Genomic DNA, 21343 nt, shown 5'->3' with positions numbered 1-21343 from the left:
TTAAAAAAGTTTGAAATATCCAATAAATGTCGTTCCACTTCATGATTGTGTCCCACTTGTTATTGATTCTTCACAAAAAAATACAGTTTTATATCTTTATGTTTGAAGCCTGAAATGTGGCAAAAGGTCGCAAAGTTCAAGGGGGCCGAATACTTTCGCAAGGCACTGTATTCACTATAGGCTGAAAGCTGCAAGCTACTGTAAGCTGCCCTGCACAATCAATGAACTAAAAGCATTGTCTAGGCCTATACGTTCTCTCCCAGACTCATGGATAGAAAGTTTGGAGCGTAGCACAAGGTAACCAGTCCATCCAGTATGCATACTAATAGATTCCACACTCAAAGCCGATAACTAGAATATGTTCAATTTAGGTGTATAGGCTAGACCAATAATGCACCAAAGACATCTTAAATCAGTAATTTAATTGTTTTTAAATCTGCCGTGTGTAATACGCGATAGACTAGGCTGCCGTGTGTAATACGCAATAGACTAGGCTGCCGTGTGTAATACGCGATAGACTAGGGTTCTCCAACCTTTTGAAATCTGCCGTGTGTAATACGCGATAGACTAGGGTTCTCCAACCTTTTGAAATCTGCCGTGTGTAATACGCGATAGACTAGGGTTCTCCAACCTTTTGAAATCTGCCGTGTGTAATACGCGATAGACTAGGGTTCTCCAACCTTTTGAAATCTGCCGTGTGTAATACGCGATAGACTAGGGTTCTCCAACCTTTTGAAATCTGCCGTGTGTAATACGCGATAGACTAGGCTGCCGTGTGTAATACGCGATAGACTAGGCTGCCGTGTGTAATACGCGATAGACTAGGGTTCTCCAACCTTTTGAAATCTGCCGTGTGTAATACGCGATAGACTAGGGTTCTCCAACCTTTTGTAATCAGTCATTTAATTGTTTTAAATCTGCCGTGTGTAATACGCGATAGACTAGGGTTCTCCAACCTTTTGAAATCTGCCGTGTGTAATACGCGATAGACTAGGCTGCCGTGTGTAATAGGCGATAGACTAGGCTGCCGTGTGTAATAGGCGATAGACTAGGGTTCTCCAACCTTTTGAAATCTGCCGTGTGTAATAGGCGATAGACTAGGGTTCTCCAACCTTTTGAAATCTGCCGTGTGTAATAGGCGATAGACTAGGGTTCTCCAACCTTTTGAAATCTGCCGTGTGTAATACGCGATAGACTAGGCTGCCGTGTGTAATAGGCGATAGACTAGGCTGCCGTGTGTAATAGGCGATAGACTAGGCTGCCGTGTGTAATAGGCGATAGACTAGGCTGCCGTGTGTAATAGGCGATAGACTAGGCTGCCGTGTGTAATAGGCGATAGACTAGGGTTCTCCAACCTTTTGAAATCTGCCGTGTGTAATACGCGATAGACTAGGGTTCTCCAACCTTTTGTAATCTGCCGTGTGTAATAGGCGATAGACTAGGCTGCCGTGTGTAATAGGCGATAGACTAGGCTGCCGTGTGTAATACGCGATAGACTAGGCTGCCGTGTGTAATAGGCGATAGACTAGGCTGCCGTGTGTAATAGGCGATAGACTAGGGTTCTCCAACCTTTTGAAATCTGCCGTGTGTAATAGGCGATAGACTAGGCTGCCGTGTGTAATAGGCGATAGACTAGGCTGCCGTGTGTAATAGGCGATAGACTAGGGTTCTCCAACCTTTTGAAATCTGCCGTGTGTAATAGGCGATAGACTAGGGTTCTCCAACCTTTTGAAATCTGCCGTGTGTAATAGGTGATAGACTAGGGTTCTCCAACCTTTTGAAATCTGCCGTGTGTAATAGGCGATAGACTAGGCTGCCGTGTGTAATAGGCGATAGACTAGGCTGCCGTGTGTAATACGCGATAGACTAGGCTGCCGTGTGTAATACGCGATAGACTAGGCTGCCGTGTGTAATAGGCGATAGACTAGGCTGCCGTGTGTAATAGGCGATAGACTAGGCTGCCGTGTGTAATACGCGATAGACTAGGCTGCCGTGTGTAATACGCGATAGACTAGGCTGCCGTGTGTAATACGCGATAGACTAGGCTGCCGTGTGTAATACGCGATAGACTAGGCTGCCGTGTGTAATAGGCGATAGACTAGGCTGCCGTGTGTAATAGGCGATAGACTAGGCTGCCGTGTGTAATAGGCGATAGACTAGGCTGCCGTGTGTAATACGCGATAGACTAGGCTGCCGTGTGTAATAGGCGATAGACTAGGCTGCCGTGTGTAATAGTAGACTAGGCTGCCGTGTGTAATAGACTAGGCTGCCGTGTGTAATAGGCGATAGACTAGGCTGCCGTGTGTAATACGCGATAGACTAGGCTGCCGTGTGTAATAGACTAGGCTGCCGTGTAATAGACTAGGCTTCTGTGTAATAGGCGATAGACTAGGCTGCCGTGTGTAATACGCGATAGACTAGGCTGCCGTGTGTAATAGGCGATAGACTAGGCTGCCGTGTGTAATAGGCGATAGACTAGGCTGCCGTGTGTAATACGCGATAGACTAGGCTGCCGTGTGGCGATAGACTAGGCTGCCAATAGACTAGGCTGCCGTGTGTAATACGATAGACTAGGCTGCGATAGACTAGGCTGCCGTGTGTAATAGGCGATAGACTAGGCTGCCTTTTGAAATCTGTGTGTAATAGGCGATAGACTAGGCTGCCGTGTGTAATAGGCGATAGACTAGGCTGCCGTGTGTAATAGGCGATAGACTAGGCTGCCGTGTGTAATAGGCGATAGACTAGGCTGCCGTGTGTAATAGGCGATAGACTAGGCTGCCGTGTGTAATAGGCGATAGACTAGGGTTCTCCAACCTTTTGAAATCTGCCGTGTGTAATAGGCGATAGACTAGGCTGCCGTGTGTAATAGGCGATAGACTAGGCTGCCGTGTGTAATAGGCGATAGACTAGGCTGCCGTGTGTAATAGGCGATAGACTAGGGTTCTCCAACCTTTTGAAATCTGCCGTGTGTAATAGGCGATAGACTAGGCTGCCGTGTGTAATAGGCGATAGACTAGGCTGCCGTGTGTAATAGGCGATAGACTAGGCTGCCGTGTGTAATACGCGATAGACTAGGCTGCCGTGTGTAATAGGCGATAGACTAGGCTGCCGTGTGTAATAGCGATAGACTAGGCTGCCGTGTGTAATAGGCGATAGACTAATAGGCGATAGACTGCTGCGTGTGTAATAGGCGATAGACTAGGCTGCCGTGTGTAATAGGCGATAGACTAGGCTGCCGTGTGTAATAGGCGATAGACTAGGCTGCCGTGTGTAATAGGCGATAGACTAGGCTGCCGTGTGTAATAGGCGATAGACTAGGCTGCCGTGTGTAATAGGCGATAGACTAGGCTGCCGTGTGTAATAGGCGATAGACTAGGCTGCCGTGTGTAATAGGCGATAGACTAGGCTGCCGTGTGTAATAGGCGATAGACTAGGCTGCCGTGTGTAATAGGCGATAGACTAGGCTGCCGTGTGTAATAGGCGATAGACTAGGCTGCCGTGTGTAATAGGCGATAGACTAGGCTGCCGTGTGTAATAGGCGATAGACTAGGCTGCCGTGTGTAATAGGCGATAGACTAGGCTGCCGTGTGTAATAGGCGATAGACTAGGCTGCCGTGTGTAATAGGCGATAGACTAGGCTGCCGTGTGTAATACGCGATAGACTAGGCTGCCGTGTGTAATAGGCGATAGACTAGGCTGCCGTGGCTGTAATAGGCGATAGACTAGGCTGCCGTGTGTAATAGGCGATAGACTAGGCTGCCGTGTGTAATCTGCCGTGTGTATAGACTAGGCTGCCGTGTGTAATAGGCGATAGACTAGGCTGCCGTGTGTAATAGGCGATAGACTAGGCTGCCGTGTGTAATAGGCGATAGACTAGGCTGCCGTGTGTAATAGGCGATAGACTAGGCTGCCGTGTGTAATAGGCGATAGACTAGGCTGCCGTGTGTAATAGGCGATAGACTAGGCTGCCGTGTGTAATAGGCGATAGACTAGGCTGCCGTGTGTAATAGGCGATAGACTAGGCTGCCGTGTGTAATAGGCGATAGACTAGGCTGCCGTGTGTAATAGGCGATAGACTAGGCTGCCGTGTGTAATAGGCGATAGACTAGGCTGCCGTGTGTAATAGGCGATAGACTAGGCTGCCGTGTGTAATAGGCGATAGACTAGGCTGCCGTGTGTAATAGGCGATAGACTAGGCTGCCGTGTGTAATATAGACTAGGCTGCCGTGTGTAGACTAGGCTGCCGTGTGTAATAGGCGATAGACTAGGCTGCCGTGTGTAATAGGCGATAGACTAGGCTGCCGTGTGTAATAGGCGATAGACTAGGCTGCCGTGTGTAATAGGCGATAGACTAGGCTGCCGTGTGTAATAGGCGATGACTAGGCTGCCGTGTGTAATAGGCGATAGACTAGGCTGCCGTGTGTAATAGGCGATAGACTAGGCTGCCGTGTGTAATAGGCGATAGACTAGGCTGCCGTGTGTAATAGGCGATAGACTAGGCTGCCGTGTGTAATAGGCGATAGACTAGGCTGCCGTGTGTAATAGGCGATAGACTAGGCTGCCGTGTGTAATAGGCGATAGACTAGGCTGCCGTGTGTAATAGGCGATAGACTAGGCTGCCGTGTGTAATACGCGATAGACTAGGCTGCCGTGTGTAATAGACGATAGACTAAGCTGCCGTGTGTAATAGGCGATAGACTAGGCTGCCGTGTGTAATAGGCGATAGACTAGGCTGCCGTGTGTAATAGGCGATAGACTAGGCTGCCGTGTGTAATAGGCGATAGACTAGGCTGCCGTGTGTAATAGGCGATAGACTAGGCTGCCGTGTGTAATAGGCGATAGACTAGGCTGCCGTGTGTAATAGGCGATAGACTAGGCTGCCGTGTGTAATAGGCGATAGACTAGGCTGCCGTGTGTAATAGGCGATAGACTAGGCTGCCGTGTGTAATAGGCGATAGACTAGGCTGCCGTGTGTAATAGGCGATAGACTAGGCTGCCGTGTGTAATAGACTAGGCGATAGACTAGGGCTGCCGTGTGTAATAGGCGATAGACTAGGCTGCCGTGTGTAATAGGCGATAGACTAGGCTGCCGTGTGTAATAGGCGATAGACTAGGCTGCCGTGTGTAATAGGCGATAGACTAGGCTGCCGTGTGTAATCTGCGATAGACTAGGCGATAGACTAGGCTGCCGTGTGTAATAGGCGATAGACTAGGCTGCCGTGTGTAATAGGCGATAGACTAGGCTGCCGTGTGTAATAGGCGATAGACTAGGCTGCCGTGTGTAATAGGCGATAGACTAGGCTGCCGTGTGTAATAGGCGATAGACTAGGCTGCCGTGTGTAATAGGCGATAGACTAGGCTGCCGTGTGTAATAGGCGATAGACTAGGCTGCCGTGTGTAATAGGCGATAGACTAGGCTGCCGTGTGTAATAGGCGATAGACTAGGCTGCCGTGTGTAATAGGCGATAGACTAGGCTGCCGTGTGTAATAGGCGATAGACTAGGCTGCCGTGTGTAATAGGCGATAGACTAGGCTGCCGTGTGTAATAGGCGATAGACTAGGCTGCCGTGTGTAATAGCGATAGACTAGGCTGCCGTGTGTAATAGGCGATAGACTAGGCTGCCGTGTGTAATAGGCGATAGACTAGGCTGCCGTGTGTAATAGGCGATAGACTAGGCTGCCGTGTGTAATAGGCGATAGACTAGGCTGCCGTGTGTAATAGGCGATAGACTAGGCTGCCGTGTGTAATAGGCGATAGACTAGGCTGCCGTGTGTAATAGGCGATAGACTAGGCTGCCGTGTGTAATAGGCGATAGACTAGGCTGCCGTGTGTAATAGGCGATAGACTAGGCTGCCGTGTGTAATAGGCGATAGACTAGGCTGCCGTGTGTAATAGGCGATAGACTAGGCTGCCGTGTGTAATAGGCGATAGACTAGGCTGCCGTGTGTAATACGCGATAGACTAGGCTGCCGTGTGTAATAGGCGATAGACTAGGCTGCCGTGTGTAATAGGCGATAGACTAGGCTGCCGTGTGTAATAGGCGATAGGCTGCCGTGCGATAGACTAGGCTGCCGTGTGTAATAGGCGATAGACTAGGCTGCCGTGTGTAATAGGCGATAGACTAGGCTGCCGTGTGTAATAGGCGATAGACTAGGCTGCCGTGTGTAATAGGCGATAGACTAGGCTGCCGTGTGTAATAGGCGATAGACTAGGCTGCCGTGTGTAATAGGCGATAGACTAGGCTGCCGTGTGTAATAGGCGATAGACTAGGCTGCCGTGTGTAATAGGCGATAGACTAGGCTGCCGTGTGTAATAGGCGATAGACTAGGCTGCCGTGTGTAATAGGCGATAGACTAGGCTGCCGTGTGTAATAGGCGATAGACTAGGCTGCCGTGTGTAATAGGCGATAGACTAGGCTGCCGTGTGTAATAGGCGATAGACTAGGCTGCCGTGTGTAATAGGCGATAGACTAGGCTGCCGTGTGTAATAGGCGATAGACTAGGCTGCCGTGTGTAATAGGCGATAGACTAGGCTGCCGTGTGTAATAGGCGATAGACTAGGCTGCCGTGTGTAATAGGCGATAGACTAGGCTGCCGTGTGTAATAGGCGATAGACTAGGCTGCCGTGTGTAATAGGCGATAGACTAGGCTGCCGTGTGTAATAGGCGATAGACTAGGCTGCCGTGTGTAATAGGCTGCCGTGTGTAATAGGCGATAGACTAGGCTGCCGTGTGTAATAGGCGATAGACTAGGCTGCCGTGTGTAATAGAGCGATAGACTAGGCTGCCGTGTGTAATAGGCGATAGACTAGGCTGCAACCTTTTGAAAGGGGCTGCCGTGTGTAATACGCGATAGACTAGGCTGCCGTGTGTTAGGCGATAGACTAGGCTGCCGTGTGTAATAGGCGATAGACTAGGCTGCCGTGTGTAATAGGCGATAGACTAGGCTGCCGTGTGTAATAGGCGATAGACTAGGCTGCTGCGTGTGTAATAGGCGATAGACTAGGCTGCCGTGTGTAATCAGCGATAGATAGGCTGCCGTGTGTAATAGACTAGGCTGCTGCCGTGTGTAATAGGCGATAGACTAGGCTGCCGTGTGTAATAGGCGATAGACTAGGCTGCCGTGTGTAATGGCGATAGACTAGGCTGCCGTGTGTAATAGGCGATAGACTAGGCTGCCGTGTGTAATAGGCGATAGACTAGGCTGCCGTGTGTAATAGGCGATAGACTAGGCTGCCGTGTGTAATAGACTAGCGATAGACTAGGCTGCCGTGTGTAATACCGATAGACTAGGCTGCCGTGTGTAATAGGCGATAGACTAGGCTGCCGTGTGTAATAGGCGATAGACTAGGCTGCCGTGTGTAATAGGCGATAGACTAGGCTGCCGTGTGTAATAGGCGATAGACTAGGCTGCCGTGTGTAATAGGCGATAGACTGTGGCTGCCGTGTGTAATAGGCGATAGACTAGGCTGCCGTGTGTAATAGGCGATAGACTAGGCTGCCGTGTGTAATAGGCGATAGACTAGGCTGCCGTGTGTAATAGGCGATAGACTAGGCTGCCGTGTGTAATAGGCGATAGACTAGGCTGCCGTGTGTAATAGGCGATAGACTAGGCTGCCGTGTGTAATAGGCGATAGACTAGGCTGCCGTGTGTAATACGCGATAGACTAGGCTGCCGTGTGTAATAGGCGATAGACTAGGCTGCCGTGTGTAATAGGCGATAGACTAGGCTGCCGTGTGTAATGGCGATAGACTAGGCTGCCGTGTGTACAGGCGATAGACTAGGCTGCCGTGTGTAATAGGCGATAGACTAGGCTGCCGTGTGTAATAGGCGATAGACTAGGCTGCCGTGTGTAATAGGCGATAGACTAGGCTGCCGTGTGTAATAGGCGATAGACTAGGCTGCCGTGTGTAATAGGCGATAGACTAGGCTGCCGTGTGTAAGGCTGCCGTGTGTAATAGGCGATAGACTAGGCTGCCGTGTGTAATAGGCGATAGACTAGGCTGCCGTGTGTAATAGGCGATAGACTAGGCTGCCGTGTGTAATAGGCGATAGACTAGGCTGCCGTGTGTAATAGGCGATAGACTAGGCTGCCGTGTGTAATAGGCGATAGACTAGGCTGCCGTGTGTAATAGGCGATAGACTAGGCTGCCGTGTGTAATAGGCGATAGACTAGGCTGCCGTGTGTAATAGGCGACTAGGCTGCCGTGTGTAATAGGCGATAGACTAGGCTGCCGTGTGTAATAGGCGATAGACTAGGCTGCCGTGTGTAATAGGCGATAGACTAGGCTGCCGTGTGTAACTAGGCGATAGACTAGGCTGCCGTGTGTAATAGGCGATAGACTAGGCTGCCGTGTGTAATAGGCGATAGACTAGGCTGCCGTGTGTAATAGGCGATAGACTAGGCTGCCGTGTGTAATAGGCGATAGACTAGGCTGCCGTGTGTAATAGGCGATAGACTAGGCTGCCGTGTGTAATAGGCGATAGACTAGGCTGCCGTGTGTAATAGGCGATAGACTAGGCTGCCGTGTGTAATAGGCGATAGACTAGGCTGCCGTGTGTAATAGGCGATAGACTAGGCTGCCGTGTGTAATAGGCGATAGACTAGGCTGCCGTGTGTAATACGCGATAGACTAGGCTGCGATAGACTAGGCTGCCGTGTGTAATAGGCGATAGACTAGGCTGCCGTGTGTAATAGGCGATAGACTAGGCTGCCGTGTGTAATAGGCGATAGACTAGGCTGCCGTGTGTAATAGGCGATAGACTAGGCTGCCGTGTGTAATAGGCTAGACTAGGCTGCCGTGTGTAATAGGCGATAGACTAGGCTGCCGTGTGTAGACCAGGCTGGCAATAGGCGATAGACTAGGCTGCCGTGTGTAATAGGCGATAGACTAGGCTGCCGTGTGTAATAGGCGATAGACTAGGCTGCCGTGTGTAATAGGCGATAGACTAGGCTGCCGTGTGTAATAGGCGATAGACTAGGCTGCCGTGTGTAATAGGCGATAGACTAGGCTGCCGTGTGTAATAGGCGATAGACTAGGCTGCCGTGTGTAATAGGCGATAGACTAGGCTGCCGTGTGTAATAGGCGATAGACTAGGCTGCCGTGTGTAATAGGCGATAGACTAGGCTGCCGTGTGTAATAGGCGATAGACTAGGGTTCTGCCGTGTGTAATAGGCGATAGACTAGGCTGCCGTGTGTAATAGGCGATAGACTAGGCTGCCGTGTGTAATAGGCGATAGACTAGGCTGCCGTGTGTAATAGGCGATAGACTAGGGTTCTGTAATAGGCGATAGACTATTCCCGTGTGTAATAGGCGATAGACTAGGCTTCCGTGTGTAATATCTAGACTAGGCTGCCGTGTGTAATAGGCGATAGACTAGGCTGCCGTGTGTAATAGGCGATAGACTAGGCTGCCGTGTGTAATAGGCGATAGACTAGGCTGCCGTGTGTAATAGGCGATAGACTAGGGTTCCGTGTGTAATAGGCGATAGACTAGGCTGCCGTGTGTAATAGGCGATAGACTAGGCTGCCGTGTGTAATAGGCGATAGACTAGGCTGCCGTGTGTAATAGGCGATAGACTAGGCTGCCGTGTGTAATAGGCGATAGACTAGGGTTCTGCCCTTTTGTGTGTAATCTGCCTAGGTGTGTAATAGGCGATAGACTAGGGTTCCGTGTGTAATAGGCGATAGACTAGGGTTGCCGTGTGTAATAGGCGATAGACTAGGCTGCCGTGTGTAATAGGCGATAGACTAGGCTGCCGTGTGTAATAGGCGATAGACTAGGCTGCCGTGTGTAATAGGCGATAGACTAGGCTGCCGTGTGTAATAGGCGATAGACTAGGCTGCCGTGTGTAATAGGCGATAGACTAGGCTGCCGTGTGTAATAGGCGATAGACTAGGCTGCCGTGTGTAATAGGCGATAGACTAGGCTGCCGTGTGTAATAGGCGATAGACTAGGCTGCCGTGTGTAATAGGCGATAGACTAGGCTGCCGTGTGTAATAGGCGATAGACTAGGCTGCCGTGTGTAATAGGCGATAGACTAGGGTTCCGTGTGTAATAGGCGATAGACTAGGGTTCCGTGTGTAATAGGCGATAGACTAGGCTGCCGTGTGTAATAGGCGATAGACTAGGCTGCCGTGTGTAATAGGCGATAGACTAGGGTTCCGTGTGTAATAGGCGATAGACTAGGGTTCTCAACCGTGTGTAATAGGCGATAGACTAGGCTGCCGTGTGTAATAGGCGATAGACTAGGGTTCCGTGTGTAATAGGCGATAGACTAGGGTGCCGTGTGTAATAGGCGATAGACTAGGCTGCCGTGTGTAATAGGCGATAGACTAGGCTGCCGTGTGTAATAGGCGATAGACTAGGCTGCCGTGTGTAATAGGCGATAGACTAGGCTGCCGTGTGTAATAGGCGATAGACTAGGCTGCCGTGTGTAATAGGCGATAGACTAGGCTGCCGTGTGTAATAGGCGATAGACTAGGCTGCCGTGTGTAATAGGCGATAGACTAGGCTGCCGTGTGTAATAGGCGATAGACTAGGCTGCCGTGTGTAATAGGCGATAGACTAGGCTGCCGTGTGTAATAGGCGATAGACTAGGCTGCCGTGTGTAATAAGCGATAGACTAGGCTTCCGTGTGTAATAGGCGATAGACTAGGCTGCCGTGTGTAATAGGCGATAGACTAGGCTGCCGTGTGTAATAGGCGATAGACTAGGCTGCCGTGTGTAATAGGCGATAGACTAGGCTGCCGTGTGTAATAGACTAGGCGATAGACTAGGCTGCCGTGTGTAATAGGCGATAGACTAGGCTGCCGTGTGTAATAGGCGATAGACTAGGCTGCCGTGTGTAATAGGCGATAGACTAGGCTGCCGTGTGTAATAGGCGATAGACTAGGCTGCCGTGTGTAATAGGCGATAGACTAGGCTGCCGTGTGTAATAGGCGATAGACTAGGCTGCCGTGTGTAATAGGCGATAGACTAGGCTGCCGTGTTAATAGCTGCCGTGTGTAATAGGCGATAGACTAGGGTTGCCGTGTGTAATAGGCGATAGACTAGGCTGCCGTGTGTAATAGGCGATAGACTAGGCTGCCGTGTGTAATAGGCGATAGACTAGGCTGCCGTGTGTAATAGGCGATAGACTAGGCTGCCGTGTGTAATAGGCGATAGACTAGGCTGCCGTGTGTAATAGGCGATAGACTAGGCTGCCGTGTGTAATACGCGATAGACTAGGCTGCCGTGTGTAATAGGCGATAGACTAGGCTGCGTGTGTAATAGGCGATAGACTAGGCTGCCGTGTGTAATAGGCGATAGACTAGGCTGCCGTGTGTAATAGGCGATTGAGGCTGCCGTGTGTAATAGGCGATAGACTAGGCTGCCGTGTGTAATAGGCGATAGACTAGGCTGCCGTGTGTAATAGGCGATAGACTAGGCTGCCGTGTGTAATAGGCGATAGACTAGGCTTCCGTGTGTAATAGGCGATAGACTAGGCTGCCGTGTGTAATAGGCGATAGACTAGGCTGCCGTGTGTAATAGGCGATAGACTAGGCTGCCGTGTGTAATAGGCGATAGACTAGGCTGCCGTGTGTAATAGCGATAGACTAGGCTGCCGTGTGTAATAGGCGATAGACTAGGCTGCCGTGTGTAATAGGCGATAGACTAGGCTGCCGTGTGTAATAGGCGATAGACTAGGCTGCCGTGTGTAATAGGCGATAGACTAGGCTGCCGTGTGTAATAGCGATAGACTAGGCTGCCGTGTGTAATAGACTAGGCTGCCGTGTGTAATAGGCGATAGACTAGGCTGCCGTGTGTAATAGGCGATAGACTAGGCTGCCGTGTGTAATAGGCGATAGACTAGGCTGCCGTGTGTAATAGGCGATAGACTAGGCTGCCGTGTGTAATAGGCTGCCGTGTGTATAGACTAGGCTGCCGTGTGTAATCTGTGACTAGGCTGCCGTGTGTAATAGGCGATAGACTAGGCTGCCGTGTGTAATAGGCGATAGACTAGGCTGCCGTGTGTAATAGGCGATAGACTAGGCTGCCGTGTGTAATAGGCGATAGACTAGGCTGCCGTGTGTAATAGGCGATAGACTAGGCTGCCGTGTGTAATAGGCGATAGACTAGGCTGCCGTGTGTAATAGACTAGGCTGCCGTGTGTAGACTAGGCTGCCGTGTGTAATAGAGCGATAGACTAGGCTGCCGTGTGTAATACGCGATAGACTAGGCTGCCGTGTGTAATAGGCGATAGACTAGGCTGCCGTGTAATAGGCGATAGACTAGGCTGCCGTGTGTAATAGGCGATAGACTAGGCTGCCGTGTGTAATAGGCGATAGACTAGGCTGCCGTGTGTAATAGGCGATAGACTAGGCTGCCGTGTGTAATAGGCGATAGACTAGGCTGCCGTGTGTAATAGGCGATAGACTAGGCTGCCGTGTGTAATAGGCGATAGACTAGGCTGCCGTGTGTAATACCGATAGACTAGGCTGCCGTGTGGCGATAGACTAGGCTGCCGTGTGTAATAGCGATAGACTAGGCTGCCGTGTGTAATAGGCGATAGACTAGGCTGCCGTGTGTAATAGGCGATAGACTAGGCTGCCGTGTGTAATAGGCGATAGACTAGGCTGCCGTGTGTAATAGGCGATAGACTAGGCTGCCGTGTGTAATAGGCGATAGACTAGGCTGCCGTGTGTAATAGGCGATAGACTAGGCTGCCGTGTGTAATAGGCGATAGACTAGGCTGCCGTGTGTAATAGGCGATAGACTAGGCTGCCGTGTGTAATAGGCGATAGACTAGGCTGCCGTGTGTAATAGACGATAGACTAGGCTGCCGTGTGTAATAGGCGATAGACTAGGCTTCCGTGTGTATATAGACTAGGCTGCCGTGTGTAATAGGCGATAGACTAGGCTGCCGTGTGTAATAGGCGATAGACTAGGCTGCCGTGTGTAATAGGCGATAGACTAGGCTGCCGTGTGTAATAGGCGATAGACTAGGCTGCCGTGTGTAATAGGCGATAGACTAGGCTGCCGTGTGTAATAGGCGATAGACTAGGCTGCCGTGTGTAATAGGCGATAGACTAGGCTGCCGTGTGTAATAGGCGATAGACTAGGCTGCCGTGTGTAATAGGCGATAGACTAGGCTGCCGTGTGTAATAGGCGATAGACTAGGCTGCCGTGTGTAATAGGCGATAGACTAGGCTGCCGTGTGTAATAGGCGATAGACTAGGCTGCCGTGTGTAATAGGCGATAGACTAGGGTTCTGCGTGTGTAATAGGCGATAGACTAGGCTTCCGTGTGTAATTCTCCGATAGACTAGGCTGCCGTGTGTAATAGGCGATAGACTAGGCTGCCGTGTGTAATAGGCGATAGACTAGGCTGCCGTGTGTAATAGAGCGATAGACTAGGCTGCCGTGTGTAATAGAGCGATAGACTAGGCTGCCGTGTGTAATAGGCGATAGACTAGGCTGCCGTGTGTAATAGGCGATAGACTAGGCTGCCGTGTGTAATAGGCGATAGACTAGGCTGCCGTGTGTAATAGGCGATAGACTAGGCTGCCGTGTGTAATAGGCGATAGACTAGGCTGCCGTGTGTAATAGGCGATAGACTAGGCTGCCGTGTGTAATAGGCGATAGACTAGGCTGCCGTGTGTAATAGGCGATAGACTAGGCTTCCGTGTGTAATAGGCGATAGACTAGGCTTCCGTGTGTAATAGGCGATAGACTAGGCTGCCGTGTGTAATAGGCGATAGACTAGGCTGCCGTGTGTAATAGGCGATAGACTAGGCTGCCGTGTGTAATAGGCGATAGACTAGGCTTCCGTGTGTAATAGGCGATAGACTAGGGTTCTGTGTAATAGGCCGTGTGTAATAGGCGATAGACTAGGCTGCCGTGTGTAATAGGCGATAGACTAGGGTTCCGTGTGTAATAGGCGATAGACTAGGCTGCCGTGTGTAATAGGCGATAGACTGTGTAATAGGCTGCCCGTGTGTAATAGGCGATAGACTAGGCTTCCGTGTGTAATAGGCGATAGACTAGGCTGCCGTGTGTAATAGGCGATAGACTAGGCTGCCGTGTAGGCTGCCGTGTGTAATAGGCGATAGACTAGGCTGCCGTGTGTAATAGGCGATAGACTAGGGTTCCGTGTGTAATAGGCGATAGACTAGGCTGCCGTGTGTAATAGGCGATAGACTAGGGTTCCGTGTGTAATAGGCGATAGACTAGGCTGCCGTGTGTAATAGGCGATAGACTAGGCTGCCGTGTGTAATAGGCGATAGACTAGGCTGCCGTGTGTAATAGGCGATAGACTAGGCTGCCGTGTGTAATAGGCGATAGACTAGGCTGCCGTGTGTAATAGGCGATAGACTAGGCTGCCGTGTGTAATAGGCGATAGACTAGGGTTCCGTGTGTAATAGGCGATAGACTAGGCTGCCGTGTGTAATAGGCGATAGACTAGGGTTCCGTGTGTAATAGGCGATAGACTAGGGTTCCGTGTGTAATAGGCGATAGACTAGGCTGCCGTGTGTAATAGGCGATAGACTAGGGTTCCGTGTGTAATAGGCGATAGACTAGGGTTCCGTGTGTAATAGGCGATAGACTAGGGTTCCGTGTGTAATAGGCGATAGACTAGGGTTCCGTGTGTAATAGGCGATAGACTAGGGTTCCGTGTGTAATAGGCGATAGACTAGGCTGCCGTGTGTAATAGGCGATAGACTAGGGTTCCGTGTGTAATAGGCGATAGACTAGGGTTCCGTGTGTAATAGGCGATAGACTAGGGTTCCGTGTGTAATAGGCGATAGACTAGGCTGCCGTGTGTAATAGGCGATAGACTAGGCTGCCGTGTGTAATAGGCGATAGACTAGGGTTCCGTGTGTAATAGGCGATAGACTAGGCTGCCGTGTGTAATAGGCGATAGACTAGGGTTCCGTGTGTAATAGTAGACTAGGGTTCCCTAGGCTGTGTAATAGGCGATAGACTAGGGTTCCGTGTGTAATAGGCGATAGACTAGGGTTCCGTGTGTAATAGGCGATAGACTAGGCTGCCGTGTGTAATAGGCGATAGACTAGGGTTCCGTGTGTAATAGGCGATAGACTAGGCTGCCGTGTGTAATAGGCGATAGACTAGGGTTCCGTGTGTAATAGGCGATAGACTAGGCTGCCGTGTGTAATAGGCGATAGACTAGGGTTGCCGTGTGTAATAGGCGATAGACTAGGGTTCCGTGTGTAATAGGCGATAGACTAGGCTGCCGTGTGTAATAGGCGATAGACTAGGGTTCCGTGTGTAATAGGCGATAGACTAGGGTTCCGTGTGTAATAGGCGATAGACTAGGCTGCCGTGTGTAATAGGCGATAGACTAGGCTGCCGTGTGTAATAGGCGATAGACTAGGGTTCCGTGTGTAATAGGCGATAGACTAGGGTTCCGTGTGTAATAGGCGATAGACTAGGGTTCTCCAACCTTTTGTAGCACGAGAGCTACTTCTAAAAAATTGAACATGTTGCGAGCTACTTATTTTTTTCTAGCTTTCAAATAGGCACTCTTCTCCCCTGCACTTCTTCTTCAGCTCCTTAGTGCGCTACATTCTCTTGTACCCTGTTTTCTGTCAATAGACCTGGTAAAATAATGGTTAATAAACAACTAAGGGGGGGCCCTATAAAATCTTTTTATATTTTCCCAAATTATGTTTTCGGTTATATTTTTCCTGGTTTTATATTTTTATTTTACTCTCAAAATTACAATTTCTCACAGAGAAACAATGAAATTGGATGTTCTGAGTCCATAACAACGCTTAAATCACATCAGAAGACCATTTATTGGGTGTCTGAAAGAACAGATTTAGATTGAGTATAATCCCCCTTTAATTGCACATCTGGCCCTTTATTGGTGCATCTAGCCATTGAGGAATGTGCCATCTAATGTGCTGGTCTATCGATGGTCCTGTACTGCTGCTGCTCATTTCATGGTAAAGTCTGCAAATAACATATGATATACTTCCTCCAATTAAGCCTACTTTACAGTTAGCCTTTAATTGAGAAGGTTTTGGGGAAAAGTATTTCTGTCAAACCACAAGAAGGTTATCACATCAACTGGCTACATACGGAGCGATAGACAAACACTCGCACCACACAGACAGACAGGGGCTATGTCTTGTAAGACTACAATCATTTTAATGGGCTTGGGCCCATATATAGGCCTATGCATAAGCTCTAATATGTGTATGGGTGTTTTGAATTAATCATCACCTTTGAAAGCTCTGCCCATTTCATTGTTAGGCTTTTAAAAACAACATCCAAAGACAATTTTTTCCACTCAGTTTCAACCCGTTTGAAGTAATTTACTCAGATTAAAAAAAACTCTTACTGTGATTGATCAATGTACAGTACCAGTCAAATGTTTGGACACACCTACTCATTCAAGGGTTTTTCTTTATTTTTTACTATTTTCTACATTGTATAATAATTGTGAAGACTTCAAAACTATGAAATAACACATATGGGATCAGATAGTAACCAAAAAAGTGTTAAACAAATCAAAATATATTTTATATTTGAGATTCTTCAAAGTTGACAACTTAACACACTCTTGGCATTATCTCAACCAGCTACACCTGGAATGCTTTTCCAACAGTCTTGAATGAGTTTCAACATATGCTGATCACTTGTTGGCTGATTTTCCTTCACTCTACGGTCCAACTCATCCCAAACCATCTCAATTAGGTTGAGGTCGGGTGATTGCGGAGGCCAGGTCATCTGATGCAGCACTCCACCACTCTCGTTCTTGGTCAAATAGCCCTTACACAACCGGAAGGTGTGTTGGGTGATTGTCTTGTTCAAAAACAAATTATAGTCCCACTAAGCACAAATCAGAAGGGATGGTATATCGGTGCATAATGCTGTAGTAGCCATGTTGTTTAATTGTGCCTTGAATTCTAAATAAAATCACTGACAGTGTCACCAGCAAAGCACCATCACACCTCTTCCTCCATGCTTTACGGTGGGAAACACAAATGCTGAGATCATCCGTTCACCTCCTCGGCGTCTCACAAAGACACAACGGTTGGAACCAAAAATCTCCAATTTGGACTCCAGACCAAAGGACAGATTTTCACCAGTCTAATGTCCATTGCTCATGTTTCTTGGCCCAAGCAAGTCTCTTCTTATTATTGGTGTCCTTTAGTAGTGGTTTCTTTGCAGCAATTCAACCATGAAGGCCTGATTCACAGGCTCCTCTGAACAGTTGATTGTTGACATGTGTCTGAACTTGAACTCTGTGAAGCATTTATTTGGGCTGCAATTTCTGAGTCTGGTAACTCTAATGAACTTATCCTCTACAGCAGAATTAAATCTGGGTCTTCCTTTCCTGTGGCGGTCCTCATGAGAGCCAGTTTCATCATAGCGCTTTATGGTTTTTGCAAGTGCAATAGGGCTGGCTATCTTCTGTATAGCACCCCTACCTTGTCACAACACAACTGACTGGCTCAAACGCATTAAGGAAAGAAATTCCACAAAATAACTTTTAACAAGGCACACCTGTTAATTGAAATGCATTCCAGTTGACTACCTCATGAAGCTGGTTGAGAGAATACAAAGTGTGTGCAACGCTGTCATCAAGGCAAAGGGTGGCTATTTGAAGAATCTGTCATTATTTCATAGTTTTATTCTACAATGTAGAAAATCGTAAAAATAAAGAAAAACCCTGGAATGAGTAGGTGTCCACACTTTTGACTGGTACTGTATGTATATATATATATATATAATTTTTTTTACCCCCTTTTTCTCAACAATTTTGTGATATCCAATTGCGATCGAATTACGATCTTGTCTCATCGCTGCAACTTCCCAATGGGTTTGGGAGAGGCGAAGGTCGAGTCATCCGTTTTCCGATACATGACCCACCACACCTGCCCACTTAACCCGGGAAGCCAGCTGCACCAATGTGCTGTTCAACTGAGGACCGAAGTCAGCCTGCAGGCGCCCGTCCCGCCACAAGGAGTTGTTAGAACGCGATGAGCCAAGTAAAGCCCCCCAAGGCCAAACCCTCCCCTAGCCCGGATGTCACTGGGCCAATTGTGCGCCGCCCTATTGGACTCCCGGTCACGGACGGTTGTGACATAGCCTGGGATCGAACCCGGGTCTGTAGTGATGCCTCAAGCACTGCGATGCAGTGCCTTAGACCGCTGCACCACTCGGGAGGCACCATGAAGTGAGTTTTAAAAGGACAATGCTGTTTTGATGCTAAGTATTTTTGATGTGATTTTCGATTGCATTAGCATTGCTGTCAGAGTGGTTAGATGGACAACAGAGCCCTGAGAACCAGACCATTAGGACCTGATGGTCGTTAGTGAGTTGAGTACTAACAACGCATGTCCTGAGAGCACAATAGGAGATTAACGTGACTCAATTTTACTGCCAGTATGGTGGTAATACGGTCACCGCAACAGCCTTAGATGGGGGGTGGAGAGTAAGTAAATATCTGAGTGGGTGAATGAGTGAAAGAGCTAGGAAGTGAACAGGGGAGAGATGGAGAAAGGGGGAGGAGAAATGCCACTAACCTCATCTACAGCTCTCTTATAGCTCTAAAGAAGTTGGAGAAAAACGCAGAGAGAGGAAAGAGGGAGAAAATAAAAAAGGAATGTGGGAGGGACAGAGACGAGAGAAGATGAAAGAGAGATGAGACATGTATTGGTTAGTTCAGAGAAGAGAATGGGTTGTGTTTTTCTCTGTGTGTCTGTACTTACCGCGGGCCTGCTAGGTCGTGTCAGCGTCACATCTCTGTTTTCTTCTTTGGTCTCCTGGGCCGATGCCCCAGAACCCTCCGCTTGATTTGCCCCTGTCAACCAATCACATTCTGCTCACTAAATAGTCAACCAATCACATCTTCTCTCTGACTGTATAGAGTGTTAAGGGTTGAAACATTTACAGTTACACACATGGGAATCTGTGTGGTGGTGTGTGTGTGTGTACCTCTTTCGTTGCTGCCCCCCTTGGAGGAAGGGGTAGAGGAGCTGGAGGAGCTGCCACTGCTCTTCCTCTTCAGGGGAGTTTCCATTGGGACATCAGTCCTACGCAGGTCTGGGTTACTACAGCAACACACACAAACAACATTAAACTGCCTGATTCACAAAGGAACATGGAGTGTGTGTATAGTATATGTGTGTGTGTGTACCTGGCCCGTATCAGGTGTGCTCCAGCTTTAGGAGCAAGGCCCGCAGGTCCGTTCCCAGGAGAGTTCTTCCTGACCAGGGCTGGAGAGATAGACGTGGTCCTCTGGGGCACCTACACACACACACACACACACAGGTTTGTTTTTTAATATCCTTGTGAATACCAAAAAAAATGTTCCCCTTCAAAACCCTGTTTTCTTTAACCACTAACCCTGAACCTAATTCTAAAATAGCCTTTTTCTTGTGGGGACCGGCAAAATGTCCCCACTTGTCTGAATTTGACTTGTTTTACCATCCTTGTGAGGACTTCCAGTCCCCACAAGGATAGTAAAAAAAGAAACACACACACACACACACACACACAGAGAGAGAGAGAGAGAACCAATAACAATCAGTTAAAAAAGGTCTAAGTGGGACACAGAGTGTCTGAGTAGATCATATACTGTATTCTCAATCGCAAACTAAGTTTGCTAAACTGTATGTACAGTTGAAGTCGGAAGTTCACATACACCTTAGTCAATTACATTTAAACTCAGTTTTTCACAATTCCTGACATTTAATCAGAGTAAAAATTCCCTGTCTTAGGTCAGTTAGGATCATTACTTTATTTTAACTTCTTATGGCTGCAGGGGCAGCATTGAGTAGCTTGGATGAAAGGTGCCCAGAGTAAACAGCCTGCTCTTCAGTCCCAGTTGCTAATATATGCATATTATTATTATTAGTATTGAATAGAAAACACTCTCAAGTTTCTAAAACTGTTTGAATGATGTCTGAGTATAACATAACTCATATGGCAGGCAAAAACCTGAGAAGAAATCCAAACAGGACGTGGGAAATCTGAGGTTGGTCGATTTTCAACCCAGCCCCTATTGAATACACAGTGGGATATTGGTTGTTGCACTTCCTAAGGCTTCCACTAGATGTCAACCGTCTTTAGAAACTTGAATGAGGCTTCTACTGTGATGTGGGGCCGGATGAGAGCTCTTTGAGTCAGTGATCTGGCAGAGAGCCAGGTCCTGGTCATGCGCATTTCACATGATAGCGACCTGCGTTCCATGGCTTTTCTACAGACAATAAAATTCTCCGGTTGGATCGTTATTGAAGATTTATGATAAAAACATCCTAAAGATTGATTCTATAATTAGTTTGAAATGTTTCTACGACGTTCGGCTAGACCTGTACGAGCGCTTGGATTTGATTACTAAACACCCTAACAAAAGTAGCTTACTTGGACATAAATAATGGACATTATTGAACAAATCAAACATTTGTGGAACTAGGATTCCTGGGAGTGTATTCTGATTAAGATCATCAAAGGTAAGGAAATATTTATAATGTTATTTCTGATTTCTGTTGACTCCAACATGGCGGATAATTTTGGGTTTTTTCTGAGCGCCGTTCTCAGATTATTGCATGGTTTGCTTTTTCCGTAAAGTTTTTTTTTTAATCTGACAGTGGTTGCATTAAGGAGAGGCATACCTATATGTCTAACAATTGTATTTTCATCGACATTTATAATGAGTATTTCTGTAAAATTATGTGGCTCTCTGCAATATCACCGGATGTTTTTGGAACTAGTGAACGTAACGCGCCAATGTATACTGAGATTTTTTTATATAAATATGCACTTTATCAAACAAAACATACATGTATTGTGTAACATGAAGTCCTATGAGTGTCATCTGATGAAGATCATCAAAGGTTAGTGATTCATTTTATCTCTATTTGTGCTTTTTGTGACTCATCTCTTTGGCTGGAAAAATGGCTGTGTTTTTCTGTGAGTTGGTGGTGACCTAACATAATCGTTTGTGGTGCTTTCGCTGTAAAGCCTATTTGAAATCGGACACTGTGATGTGATTAACAACAAGATTACCTTTAAAATGGTATAAGATACATGTATGTATTTAAGGAATTTGAATAATGAGATTTCTGTTGTTTTGAATTTGGCGACCTGCACTTTCACTGGCTGTTGTCATATCGATCCCGTTAAGAAGTTTACATACACTCAAATAGTATTTGGTAGCATTGCCTTAAATTATTTAACTTGAGTCAAACATTTCAGGTAGCCTTCCACAAGCTTCCCACAATAAGTTGGGTGAATGTTGGCCCATTCCTCCTGACAGAGCTGGTGTAACTGAGCCAGGTTTGACGGCCTCTTTGCTGCTTGCTCGCACACGCCATTTCAGTTCT

General features: G+C 47.9%; 1 protein-coding gene across 11 annotated transcripts in view; it reads right to left on the bottom strand.

Moving 5' to 3' along the window:
• Window positions 1-21343, bottom strand: part of LOC115104992 (TRAF2 and NCK-interacting protein kinase-like) — a 72248-nt gene that overhangs the window by 25260 nt on the left and 25645 nt on the right. For all 11 annotated transcript variants that reach the window (XM_065007040.1, XM_065007033.1, XM_065007034.1 and 8 more), the window contains 3 exons: window positions 19156-19265; window positions 18954-19069; window positions 18728-18819 (listed from right to left, as the gene is read on the bottom strand). In XM_065007040.1, the coding sequence (XP_064863112.1) occupies window positions 18728-18819; window positions 18954-19069; window positions 19156-19265 (318 nt within the window). The remainder of the gene's footprint in view (window positions 1-18727; window positions 18820-18953; window positions 19070-19155; window positions 19266-21343) is intronic.

The sequence above is a fragment of the Oncorhynchus nerka genome, linkage group LG22 (assembly GCF_034236695.1).
Source record: "Oncorhynchus nerka isolate Pitt River linkage group LG22, Oner_Uvic_2.0, whole genome shotgun sequence".
NCBI classification, from domain to species: domain Eukaryota; kingdom Metazoa; phylum Chordata; class Actinopteri; order Salmoniformes; family Salmonidae; genus Oncorhynchus; species Oncorhynchus nerka.
Note: the sequence above shows the minus strand (reverse complement) of the source record. Positions and strands in the feature narration are given on the sequence as shown.